The sequence below is a fragment of the Chiloscyllium punctatum genome, chromosome 45 (genome assembly GCF_047496795.1).
Source record: "Chiloscyllium punctatum isolate Juve2018m chromosome 45, sChiPun1.3, whole genome shotgun sequence".
Classification (NCBI taxonomy): domain Eukaryota; kingdom Metazoa; phylum Chordata; class Chondrichthyes; order Orectolobiformes; family Hemiscylliidae; genus Chiloscyllium; species Chiloscyllium punctatum.
Window position 1 is genome coordinate 35,940,097 of NC_092783.1, and position 14,069 is coordinate 35,954,165.

General features: G+C 39.3%; 1 protein-coding gene across 1 annotated transcript in view; it reads left to right on the forward strand.

Moving 5' to 3' along the window:
• Positions 1 to 14,069, forward strand: part of LOC140467098 (peptidase inhibitor 16-like) — a 53,669-nt gene that overhangs the window by 12,920 nt on the left and 26,680 nt on the right. The window contains exons 2-4 of the mRNA XM_072563163.1: positions 648 to 866; positions 7,918 to 8,027; positions 8,693 to 8,781. Of these exons, the coding sequence (XP_072419264.1) occupies positions 648 to 866; positions 7,918 to 8,027; positions 8,693 to 8,781 (418 nt within the window). The remainder of the gene's footprint in view (positions 1 to 647; positions 867 to 7,917; positions 8,028 to 8,692; positions 8,782 to 14,069) is intronic.

Here is a 14,069-nt window from a genome sequence, read left to right on the forward strand (position 1 = left end):
CACCTGACCTGCACATCTTTGGACTGTGGGAGGAAACCGGAGCACCCGGAGGAAACCCACGCAGACACGGGAAGAATGTGCAAACTCCACACAGTCAGTCGCCTGAGGCGGGAATTGAACCCGGGTCTCTGGCGCTGTGAGGCAGCAGTGCTAACCACTGTGCCACCCAATAATTGCAGGCTTCTCTTGTATTCTTAAAATGCGAAGGTTATCATTTAGGTATAAATTTAAAATGTGATGTACACGTTTCCTTTTATTTCCCTGGCTGTTTTCAGTCTCTTTTGATCAATTATTAACTTCAGTTAAGACAGTTGCATTTATTTCCCTATTGTTTTATGCAGCTTTGTTCAAGCTGTGATCAGGCCATTTTTAAATTAGCAATTTTTAAAATGATTTTATCTCATGGAAGTTCCAGGTATTAATATAGATTATGTGAGTCCAAAACTGATAGATCAATCACAATCTCATTGAATAGTGCAGCAGACTCGATAGGTTGAATGGTCTACTTCTACTCCCACGTATTATGGTCTTATGGTAGTCCATATTTCGTCACAATCATGACATTGATGATATGTTAATTAAAATAGATTTAGTTCATACTTGACCGAACTTCTATTTTTGTGTATACTATTTTTACTTGCTTTCAGAAATGGGATGGACATTTAGAAAAAGTTGCAAAGAAATATGCAAGTAAATGTCTCTGGAAACACAATATCAACAGAGGGAATGTTGGAGAAAATTTGTTTGCAACGAATGGTCCATTAGACCCGGCAACGGGGGTCGAGGACTGGTACTTAGAGATTTTTGATTACACATATGAGAATATGAGCTGTACTCCAGGGAAAATGTGTGGACATTATACACAGGTATGAATTTTAGCTTACTTCTCAGAGTGGGCAGATTTATGACTTTGTTTGATTAATGAACACATCTAAGATTTTCAAAATCATATTTAAGGAGATTCCTGACAGTGGAAATCAATTTTATTTGTGGTCTGCATAGCAAATAGAAAATTCCAAAGCTTCTATCAAGATTAAAAAGTGTAAATGACTGGATTTTACGTTAGTTCTAACAAATCTGATGGCATATACATTTGTATAAATTCGACAGCAATATTTGCAACTACACATTTGCAGTTAAATGTGTAAATCAGAAAGCTGTTATCCTAGTGTAAATATCATTTAACTTTTAGTTACTCACAAACAATCTGTCTGGTAGCAAAAATGAACTTCAGACTTTAATTATTTAAAAAAGGAAAATCATTCAACTTTACTATTCTTTCCATTTATTTTATTCTTTCCATGCAATCTTTCCTCTGCCTTTTTAAATTCACTTACTTTTGACACGGATTTTGTTATTTCAAGTAACACTTATGGTTCATACTCATTATTGATCATTAATAATTCTTCAACCATACATGGTTGCTGTACCCATTCAGATAGGTATCAGACGTTCTTTAAAGGGTACTGCAGTTTTGGACAGTTTGGATATCCCTCCTATAGGAAGGATGTTATGAAACCTGCAAGGGTTCAGAAAAGATTTACAAGGATGTTGTCAAGGTTGGGGGGGTTTTAGCAGTAGGGAGAGGCTGAATAGACTGGGTCTGTTTTCCCTGGAGCATCAGAGGCTGAGGACTGATTTTATCGAGGTTTATAAAATCGTAAGGGATATTTTTCCTAATTAACTTATTAACTAAATTTTTTGTGAGCTATTTTATCGTTAATCCTACGATTAAAATGTTTTTCAACCAACCATTCAATTTACCTTTGCAACCACTTAATCATCAATCCATTAAATCTCAACTATCCATTATAATTAATTTTATTGGGAATGCAAACTTTCTCTCATCTTACTTGTAAGAATAATGTAATTTTACTCATTTCTGAAGTCAATCAAAACCATTATTTCAATTATTTCTTTCAGAGATTTATTCATGTCTTGTAATAATTTTGAAATAATTACTTTTGTCACTTTCACTTTAAATGTATGCACCACAAATTGCTTCTTTAGTAGAACTACAGAGTAGAATAAAAGCACAGAATAACGTCATTCAGCCTATCCTGTCTGTCTGGGTTGAGTAAAGTGGCCACCCATCCTAATCTCCCTTTCCAGCACTTGGTTTGTACATTGTGATTATTACGGCAATCTTCCAATACATAACATAGCTACAATTTATTTATTCTTCAAATGACCCATCAGTTCATAATCACATCCTTATTTATAGTCTCTGGCACATAAAAGGTGTGTGGGGAAAGAATAGGATAAACTTGAAAAAATATCCAGTAGAACGTACCAACAAGCAGTTGTCTTACCCTGAGGTTTATATGTGTCTCTCATGTTTAATTAATTAATTATGCTTGAGGCTTTTGAGCTATTATATTGAGTTGACCAATCAAAATTATTGAATATCGCTTCCTCAATCTGCAAAATAAGTCTTGGACTTTCTGATTTGTATTACTTATTTAGATTCAGGAATTCAGTACAAATTGTGCCCGTTTGCAGTTTATGCCATCCTAGAAGGGGCAATGGATTCAGAGGAAGCAGCTTAGATGAATTGGACCAAAAGTGCAAATGGACAGAAAAGTGGCAGCTTTTATTTAGAATGAGCTAATATGAAGTTCTGCACAAAGGAAGGAAAAATTATAGCGTAATAATGAATGAATAGTGATCAAATATGAATAGTGAAGTTGAATTAGACCTTGAGTATATTGTCTTTTGAAACTTACAATTTGTTAACCGCTAAAAATGGATTGAGTTAACAGAAAATACAGTCATCGGAAACCAAATCAACAATGTCAATAATGTTTTGTAAATTTATAAACAGAACTATAGAATACAAATTCAAGGAATCACATTGATTGCTGCTTTTTGGATGGGAACATAGGAGCAAGAGTAGGCCACTCTGCCCCTTAAGCTTCTTAGCTATTCTAGATCACAACTGATCATCCACCTGTGGTAATCTTCATATCCATTGATGTAATTGCAAAAAGGAATCTAGCAATATCTGTTTTGGACATGCTCAATGGCTGAGCCTCCACAGACCACTAGGAGAGAGAATTTCCAAATATTTCAAAGTGAAGAAGTTCATTTTCATTTCCATCTTAACAGAGACTGTGTTCAATGTTTTAGACCTCCTTACAACTTGGGGAAATATTTTTTGTGCATCTACCCTTTCTAGCTCTTTAAGAAGTTTGTAAGTTTCAATTAGATTAATCCTCACCCTGTTAAACTCTTCTCAATTTCTCCCGAAAGAAAAGTTCTGACAACCCAGAAATTAGTCCAGTGAATTTCCACTGCATGGATCATACAGAAATTATATCCTGCCTTAGATAAAGGTACCAAATTGTACACAGCACTCAACATGTGGTTCCACCAAAATTCTGTACAATTGAAGGAAGACATCTTTAGCTCTGCACTCAAATTCTTTAACCACAAAGGCCAATATTTTATTTACTTTCCTAACTGCTTGCTGCATTTACATTTTCACTCTGTGATTTATGGTCAAGGACAACCAGATCCTTTGGACATCTACACTTTCTAGCCTCACATTGTTTAAGAAGAAATCTGCACCTATATTCCTCCTACTGAAGTGGATAACCTCAGACTTTGGCACATTCTGTCATTTTCTCGCCCATTCACTCAGCCTGTTCATCCCCCTTGATATCTCTTTGCATCATTCTCAGAACATACATTCCCAAATAATTTTGTATCATCCATAGATTTGGAATTTTATATTTGGTCCCCACATCTAACTCACTGATATAGACTTTGCACTCCAAGCACTGGTCACAAACTGTTAACCTGAGAATAACACATTTTTTCTGTCTGTTTTATTTCTATTAATCCATCCATGCCAGTGTATTAGCCCCTGTGTGAGAACTTGTCAAAAGCCATCTGAAAATCTCAATGGACCACATCAACAGGTTCCCCGTCATCTACTCTGCTAAGGACATTCTCAAAAGACTCTAACAAATTTATTAAACAAAATCTCCCTTCATAATTAATGTCGACTTTTCCCAATTGGACACTTAATTTTATAATCAATGTTAGTATTTTCCTGCTACTGACATCACACTAACAGGTCTACAGTACCCAATTCTATCCCCCAATCTCTTCTTAAATACTAGACTACATTTGCAATTTTTTTGAATCCCATTAATAACAGATGAAATGAACCAATGAGGATGATGAACTGAAAGAAATCTGTACTAGTTAAAAAGTAGCATTTGAGAAATTAATGGCACTGAAAGTTGAAAAATGTCAGAGACCAATGATCAATAGTAAGAAACAAACAGAAATAGGCTTCTAGACAAAAATAGAAATTGCTGCAAAAGCTCAATAGATTCGGCAGCATTTGTGGAGAGAAATCAGAGTTAATGTTTCAGGTCGAGTGACCCTTTCTCAGAGGCCTCCCTTACTCGACCCAAAACATTAACTCTGATTTCTCTCCACAGAAGCTGTCAGACCTGCTGAGCTTTTCCACCAATTTTGCTTTTTGTCTAGAAGCCTGTTTTTGTTTGTTTCTTACAATTTGAAATTCACATCTTTAGTCATGTTTCTTTATCAGTTGCCTGGTCCAATTTTGCTGAATTCTATAATGCCATGCCTTGTGCACCGTGTTCTGTTCTAATCACCAAAACAAAAGGATTTACATAAAATGCGAAGAGTCCAGTTCTCATCTCTAATATTGAAAGTATGAGTTATGAGTGTTTCAGCCTTGAATTGAGATGTCTCATGGAATCTCATGCACATATTCAAGACAAACAACAAAGAAAAGTATAGCATAGGAACAGGCCCTTCAGCCCTGCAAGCCTCTGCCAACATGTTTTGTCCTTCCATACTAAAACTGTCTTCACTTACAGGATCCGTATCTCACTATTCCCTTCCTATTCATGTTTTCATCCAGGTGCTTCTTGAGTGCTGCTATTGTGTCACTTCCACCACCTCCTCTGGCAGCGCATTCCAGGAGCTCACCGCCCTTCATGCGAAAAACCTGCCTTGCTCATCTCTTTTAAACTTTTCTTTCTCGCTGCATCATGAACCTGTCCCCTAGTAATTGACCCTTCCACCCTGGGAAAAAGCAGCATACCTTCCAGTCTGTCCATGACATTCTTGATTAGATTCCCTACAGTGTGAAAACAGGCCCTTCGGCCCAACCAGTCTACACATACCCCCCGAAGAGTAACCCACCCAGACCCGTTTCCCTCTGAATAATGCACCTAGCACTATGGACAATTTAGCATGGCCAATTCACCTAACCTGCACATCTTTGGACCGTGGGAGGAAACCGGAGCACCTGGAGGAAACCCACGCAGACACGGGGAGAATGTGCAAACTCCACACAGCCAGGCTGGAATTGAACCTGGGACTCTGTGCTATAAACTTCTATCAGGTCATCCCTCAACCTCCTACGTTCCAACGAAAACAAACTCAGTCTATCCAATCTTTCTTCATAGCTAATATGATTACATTTCTGTAAATGGGCTGGGAAAGTACTTTAAATGAAATTGAGGACAGCAGATACAGGGTCAAACCAGTTAAAGAAAAATGTAGAAGCGATATCAGTAACATCTTCTTTGCGCAAATTGTTAACAAGGAATGGACTCCGGTACACAGTGGTAATCATGAAAAATCTAGAAATAATTTAAAGACCAATTCAAATGTAGCAGTAAGGAGACTTCAAGATTTTTCCAAGTGGGTTAACTAAAATCAAATGAAGAACATTGCTTATTGATAATTACCTTATGATATCTTGACAAGACAAATAACCACTTGCAAAAGCTATGATAGGGCTGCTGGCAACAGTATTACGTTATGCAGATATTGAAGATATTTGAAAAGGAGTGAATAACAGTGAGTGGGGAAAACCACAGTCATAAACAACAATCCAAATTTGGACCTGGGTGAAGTTAAGACTTTTGAATTGAATTGAACTGAATTTATTGTCATATGTACTGAGGCACCGTGAAAAGCATCGTCTTGTGAGCAATACAAGCAGATTACAGAGTTAAGTAGCATAGATAAATAAATAACAGGTGAACAGCAACAAAATCAAAAACAGAAATACAGATGAATGTTAAGAGCTTGTGAATCCATTCAGTATTCTAACAACAGTAGGGTAGAAACTGTTTCGAAACCGGCTGGTGTGTGTGTCCAGGCTTCTGTACCTTCTCCCCGATGGTGGAGGTTGTAGAAAAACATTGCCAGGGTGGGATTGATCTTTGACAGCCTTTCCTTGACAGCGGGACTGGTAGATGGAATCTATAGATGGGAGGATGGCCTTTGTGATTGTCCGGGCTGAATTCACCCCTCTCTGTAACTGTCTTTGATCTTGAATGGTACAGTTGCCATTCCAGGTAGTGATACATCCAGACAGAATGCTCTCGATGGTACACCTAACAGTGAAGATTAATCTGATGGATGACAAGCAAGTTACTTTCATACCTCATCAGCATTGAAGACTTAAGTATCTCAGAATTGGTCTAGGGAAAAAAATAAACTTGACCATAAATTGAATCATTCCCCTTTAGTAACACTCACCCTCACACCCACCTCCCTATGAGTAACACTCACCCTCACACCAACATCCCCATGAGCCACACCCACCCTCACACTCACCTCCCTGTGAGTCACACTCACTCTTACACCAATCTCCCCAACAGTCACACTCACCTTCACACCAACCCCCCCATAAGTAACACTCACCCTCACACCCACCTCCCTGTGAGCCACACACCCTCACGCTAACATCCCCATGAGCCACACTCACTCTCACACCAACCTCCCTGTGAGTCACACTAACCCTCACACCCACCTCCCCATGAGTCACATTCACCCTCACAACCACCTCCCCGTGTGTCACACTCACCCTCACACCCACCTCTCCATGTCAAAGTTTGCAGATGACAATAAGATGAGTGGCAGAACAAAATGTGCAGAGGACTGTGACACTTTGCATAGGAACGTACATACTTTGAGTGAAGGGGCAAAGGTCTGGCAGATAGAATACAATGTTAATAAATTTGAAGTCATCCATTTTGGTCAGAATAATAGTCAAAATGACTATTACTTGAATGGTTAAAAGTTGTAGCATGCTGCTGTCCAGAGGAACCTTGATGTCCTTGTGCATGAGTCACAGAAGGTTGGTCTGTAGGTGCAACAGGCAATTAGGAAGGCAAGTGGAATTTTGTCCTTCATTGCTAACGGGATTGAGTTTATAAGCAGGGAAGTTATGTTACAGCTGTATAGGGTGCTGGTGAGACCACGCTTGGAGTACTGCGTGCATTTTTGGTCTCCTTACTTGAGAAAGGAAGTACTAGCACTAGAGGGGGTGCAGAAGAGGTTCACTAGATTGATTCTGGAGTTGAGGCAGTTGGCTTATGAGGAAAGATTGAGTAGACTGGGATTATATTCATTGGAATTTAGAAGAATGACAGGAGATCCTATAGAAACATAAAATTATGAGGTGAATAAATAAGATAGATGTAGAGATGATGTTTCCAATGGCAGTGAAACTAGGACAAAAGGGCATAGCCTTAAAATTAGGGGGAGCAGATTTAGGACTGAATTGAGGAGGAAATTCTTCACTCAGAGGGTTGTGAATTTATGGAATTCCCAGTGCAGTGAAGTAATTGACACAACTTCAGTAAATGTTTTTAAAGCTAAGATAGATATTCTTTTTAACAATGAAAAAATTAAGGGTTACAGTGTGAGTAAGTGGAGCTGAGGCCATGAAAAGCTCAGCCATGGTCTTATTGAATGGCAAAGCAGGCTGGAAGGACCTGATCACGTACTCCTGCTCCTAGTTCTTATGTTCTTATGTTTTATGGCATATTTACAGCTTACTTTCACAGTTAACTTTTGCAATTGTTGCCAAAAATATTTTGAAATTCACATTTAGGATTATTCATCTTACAGGTTGTCTGGGCAACTACTAACAAAGTGGGTTGTGCTTCGTATTTTTGTGATCATCTACAAGGTTTGGAAAATAAAAACCTGTCTATTCTGGTTTGCAACTATGCACCTCCGTAAGTATAAATAGAATTGAAAAGTCAAAACAGGGGAGGTGAGTCGAAAACAAGAGGGCATAGTTTGAAGTGAGAGACGAAAGATTTAAAGGGACCTGAGAGGCAACTTTTTCACACAGACAGTGGTGCGTATACAAAATTAGCTGTCGGGGAAGTGGTGGAGGCTGGTACAAATACAACATTTCAATGGCATCTGGATGGATACATAAATAGAAATGGTTTAGAGGGTTATTGGCCAAATGTTCATGAAAGGGACTAGATTGGCTTAGTATAGCTGGTCAGCATGGACGAGTTAGATTCAAGGGTATGTTTTAGTACGGTGTGTCTATGATGCTGCTGACTCTTGCCTTTCCACATTGAAATATTAATAGTATTTCATAAGTGCTACTTTTGCATTATATTTCTGTTGGATTTGTTAAATTCTGTAACATCAGGCAATGAGCCGCTGCATGGTTTATTACATGTTGCACCAACACAGTAACTACAAATTATTTTCTTTTCTAGATTCATAATGTAAATATAATAGATTCTGGTGCATTATGCTACTGATTACAAAGGCTGTAAAGGACTCAAATGACAATTAAGGGCAGGATTTTTTTCTTTAAAATGTTTGATGGAAATTTTGCCAATGTACTCAAAATTTTGCATGATGTTTCCATTTCCAGCGGTAACATAGTTGGTTCGAGGCCATTTAAAAAAGGAATATCCTGCAGTGAGTGTCCAGATGGATTGCAGTGTGTTAATAATCTTTGTGGTAAGTATTCCTTTACGTAATAGTAAAAGTATTGTTTGATTACTGCTGCTTACTTTGTTTCTGAGCCTAGCTTTCTATGAATTCACAAATTATGAGTAAGGTTGTTAACTTTGACTGGTTTCATGACTAGGGGATTCATCCATGAGAAATTTGATCATAAGACTGTTATAGTGCTGGGTCCTGAAAAGCCAGCAGGATCATGAACTGTGGTCATAGGTGAATTGGGATTTGCACCTCACTTATGAAGTGGAGGAAGTCAAAGGAACTTTTGTCCCTATTGTACTTTCTTATCAAGTTTATAAATTTGAGATTCATATGACTACTGGGCAAAATTCACTTTGCTGCTTTGTTTGACCCTATTGAAACTTTAGTAATAACTATTAATTTTTAGTGATGGGAGGCAGTGGTATCATGATAATTTTACTGTCTCGAGTTCCAGGCTAATTCTTTTTTAACTCAGGTTGGCAGCTGGTGATATATAAATGCAACTAAACAATCCAGAATACAATCTCAGTAACGGTGACAATGATAACCATCTTTAATTGCTGTAAAAAGTCATCTGATTTACTAATGCCTATTAGGATGGAAATCTGCAATTCTTACTCAGTATGGCCTACACATGACTCCAAGTCTAAAGCAAGGTGATTGATTCTTAACTGTCCTCCTTTTAATTTGTAACCTTTCTGCTTTTTTAATAAATCTACAATCGTGAGTAGAATAGCTTCTTTTTTTGATTATATGTTTTATTAAGGTCTGTCTTTTGGCTAAACTTTAAAAATATAAAATATAAGTTAGCCTGGTGCAGTGCTTTTTAGACCATGTAAAAATTACATACTAATTTTTACTATATACTAATTTCTGGATCTGTAGATTGTTATGGTGCAAAAATAACCTTTAGTAGATTGATGTCCTTTTCCTGTAGCATGTGAGAAATTAGGGAGGGTTTCCCTGTTAGTGAAGATTTTGTCTGCGGGAAGTGTGTTTGTTTGCGAATCCTATCAATTGCTTAGATTGTTTAGAGCAACAGTTAGAGGCAAATTACAGGGGCTAGTGGGGTGTGATGGATGACAGTTGCAGGAAATGAGGTAACTCGAAGATACAGAGAGGTAGATGGGTTACCTCCAGGAAAGGTAGGAGAGGGAAGCCGGTCATGTAGGAGTCTTTGGTGGCTATCCCCATCTCACACAACTACACTATTTTGGAAAATGTAGGGGGTGATGGAGTCTCCGGGGAATATTTCACTGAAAGAGAGGTTTCTGATACCGAGAATAGCCTGAATGTAACAAGAGGTGCATCAGGTTCCAAGAGATCGATTGTGATAGGGGACTCTAGTCAGAGGCACAGACAGACAAGTCTGCAGCCAACGGTGAGACATCAGAATGGCATACTGCATCCCTGGTACCAGGATCAAGTATATCTTGGATATGTTGCAGAATATTCTCAAAGAGGAGAGGGACCAGCAGGAGGTTATTGTACACATTGGAACTAACGACATAGGAAGAGAAAAGGATAAGATTTTAAGGAGAAAATATAGAAAGTTAGGCAGGAATTTAAAAAGGAGTTCTTCAATAGTAATATCTGAGCTTTTGGGTCGTGCTGCCGCCATTAGGTGGCGAGTGAAACGCACTCGGGTCAGCCGTTAGAGGTCTGTGATTAATATGCTTTGGGGGTCGCTTGTTGTGGAAATAGTGACCATCTTGTTCTACAGTAAATTCTTACCATCCAATAGAATGGAAGTGGAGCCAGGGTGGTAAGTTCCGCCTTTACCAATTGGTCAGACAATGGCAAACCGTTTCCTGATTGGCACTGGGTGAAGGTGAACTCCGGTGCCCATTGGCTGGAGCGCCTATCAATCCTGCACACGCCTGTTAGTGGGTCGGTTCAGTTGTTGCTTGGTGTTGGCTTGGGGGAGGGAGGGGATGAATGGGTTGATGGTGGGTCAGGTGATGAAAAGAGATTCTAGAAAATTTTTCGTGTTTGGAAGGTGGGGACAGGAGGAGTCGATGTCAGGAGTGGAGGGGTGTTTGCTGAAACCTGGTTTCAGGTGGGTGGTGTTGTGGGCTGGGGTATGCATGGGAAGGGGTGGGGAAGGTAAAGGAGTGTGTGGCTTAATGGTGGACAGAATGGGCACCCGTTGCTGCCGACAGGAGGGAGATTCAAATGAGTTCGGGAAAATGGTTTGCTGCAGTGATGTCAGCCACCTTTTGAACCCCCTTCTCATTGCCCCCTACCCGCCCCCTTCACGCGCACCAGTCCCGACGTCATCGAACAGCTGAGCTGGCACGAGTGTCCAGTTGAGTTGGTGTCAGAGCCCGACACAGTGCAGTGGGAAAACAGACAAAGGCCTGAGCTGGGGACCTCCGGCCACGTAAACAATGTACAACAGCTAGTAATATGACAGCAAGGTCCAGCTTGTGGAATAAAGTGCACCATTAGTATCTGCTATACATGTACCGGACGGGTTCAGCAGTAACCCGAATTAAATCGAGTGTCAGTTTTTGTGCAATGTTTTCTGCCTACAAAGGACTTATAATGTCTTGAGCGCTAGGCAATGGCCGACTTTTGTCTGTGGGCCTCTTTCTTTTCATTGAACATTTGTGCTGAAGTAAATAAAACAACAGTCAATTAAGAATGTACACAGCTTGTATCTAAATAAAAGCATGCTGCTGACTTAGTGAGAATTAACCACGTTTATGGGACATTGGACCTAAGTAAATTCGAATGAAGTGGCTAGCTTGTTCGTAAAATCTACTCTAGATTCATGTTATAAACACACATTTACTAGTTTACTGGGGATTTGTGTTGTAACAACATATATTGTAGAAAACATTTCAAAATAGTTTCAACCAATTTCAAACTCTCTTTAAATTGGAATTCCTTTTTCTGGCTTTTGCTCGCAATGAAAACATTTATGCAAGTAACCTTTTACAGAATTACATTTCAAAGAATCTTTGTTTTCTTTTAGTTGAGATGTGTGCTTTAGTTATTGAATGCTAACGTGTCTTTTTAATAATTTATAAACACTTAATTGGGTAAACAATTTGTTATGGCTTTTAAACATTTATGTAGTCGGAGTTTCTAAAAATAATATTCTGTATAGAAATCACTAGGAAATGTTTCTCTATTTATTTATCTGCACTTCTGTTGTGCAGTGGTAAAAGTAGTGTTCCTGCTTGTGAGCCAGAAGACCTGGGTTTAAGCTCCTCCTGCTCCAGAGGTGTATAACAAGATCTCTGAACAAGTTGATTAGAAAATATCTACAAATAAACTTTAACTTGGCAAATGGGACAGGATTATTTTAGGATATGTAGTTGGCATGGATAAGTTGGACCGAAGGGTCTGTTTCTGTGCTGTGTACATCTCTATGACTCTATGAGATATCAGTGATTTGTAAGAATAATAGGGTAGTAATGGTATGGGATTTTAACTTTCTGAACATAGAATGTGGCTGCTTCATTGTTCAGGGCTTGGATAGACAAGAGTTTAAGTGTGTACAAAATAAATTTGGATTCCGTATTTGGATGTACATACTAGAAAAGTTGCAAAACTTGACCTACTCTTGGGAAATAAGGCAGGGCAGGTGACTAAGGTGTTAGTGGGGGAGCATTTTGGGGCCAGTGACCAAAATTCTATTCGTTTTAAAATAGTGATAGAAATGGATAGACCGGATCTAAAAGTTAAAGTTCTAAATTATAGGAAGGCCAATTTTGATGATATTAGGCCAGAACTTTCAAAAGTTGATTGGAGCTGGATGCTTGCAGGCAATGGGACGGCTGGAAAATGGGAAACCTTCAGAAATGAGATAACGAGAGTCCAGAGGCTGTATGTTCCTATTACAGTGAAGTGCTTAGCTGCTAGGTATAGGGAGTGCTGGATGATTAGAGCAACTGAGGTTTTGGTTATAAAAAAGAAGGAAGCATATGCCAGGTATAGACAGTAGAGATCGAGTGAATCCTTAGAAGAGTATAAAGGAAATAGGAGTATACTTAAGAGGGAAAATCAGGAGGGCAAAAAGGGGACATGGCATAGCTTTGGCAAATAGAATTAATGAGAATCCAAAGGGATTTTATAAATCCATTAAGGGTAATTAGGAAGAAAAAAGAGCCCCTTAAAGATCAACAAGACTGCCTATCTGTGGAACTGCATGAGATGGGGAGATACTAAATGAGTATTTTGCATCAGTGTTGCTGTGGGAAAGGACATGGAAGATATAGAGCATGGGGAAAATAGTAGCAATCTCTTGAAAAATGCCACCTTTCAGAGGCGGAGGAGCTGGATGGCTTAAAGTGGATAAATTCCTGGGACCTGATCAGGTATATGGTAGAACTCAGTGGGAAGCTAGAGAAGTGAATGTTGGGTCCCTTGCTGAGACATTTGTACCATCAATAGCCACAAGTGAGGTGCCAGAAGACTGGAGGTCGGCTAACGTGTTGCCACTATTTAAGAAAGGTGGTAAGGAAAAGCCAGGTATGTATGGACCAGTGACCCTGATATCAGTGGTGGGCAAGTTGTTGGAGGAAATCATAAGGGACAGTATTTTATGTATTTGAAAAGAACTGATTAGGGATAGTCAACATCCTTGTAAATCTTTATACGTGGGAAATCATGTCTCACTAACTTGATTGAGTTTGTTGAAGAAGTAACGAAGAAGATTGATAAGGGAAGAGCAGTGGACATAATCTATATGGATTTCAGTAAGACGTTTAACCAAATTCCTCATGGGAGACTGGTTAGCAAGGCTAGATCTCATGGAATGTAGTGTAAACTGTCCACTTGAATTCAGAACTGGCTCAAAGGTAGAGACAGAGGGTGGTGGTGGAGGGTTGATTTTCAGACTGTAAGTCTGTGACTAGTGGTGTGCCACATGCATTGGTGCTGGGTCCACTGCTTTTCATCATTTATATAAATAAAGGGGCATCACGGTGGCTCAGTAGTTAGCTCTGCTGCCTCATAGGGACTTGGGTTCAATTCCAGCATCAGAAGGCTGTGGAGTTTGCACATTCTCCCCATGTCTATGTGGGTTTCTGTCAGTTGCTCCAGTTTCCTCCCTAAGTTGAAAGATGTAGGGATTAGGTGGATTGGCCAGGCTAAATTGCCCATAGTGTCCAGGGATGTGTAGATTAGATGGATTAGCCATGGGAAATGCAGGATTACAGGGATACCGCAGAATGGTGAGTCTGGGTGGGATGCTGCTTGGACAGTCAATGTGGACTTATTGGGCCAAATGGCCTGTTTCCACACTATAGGGATCCAGTATAAAATAAAAAATTTGGATAAGGTATAGTTAG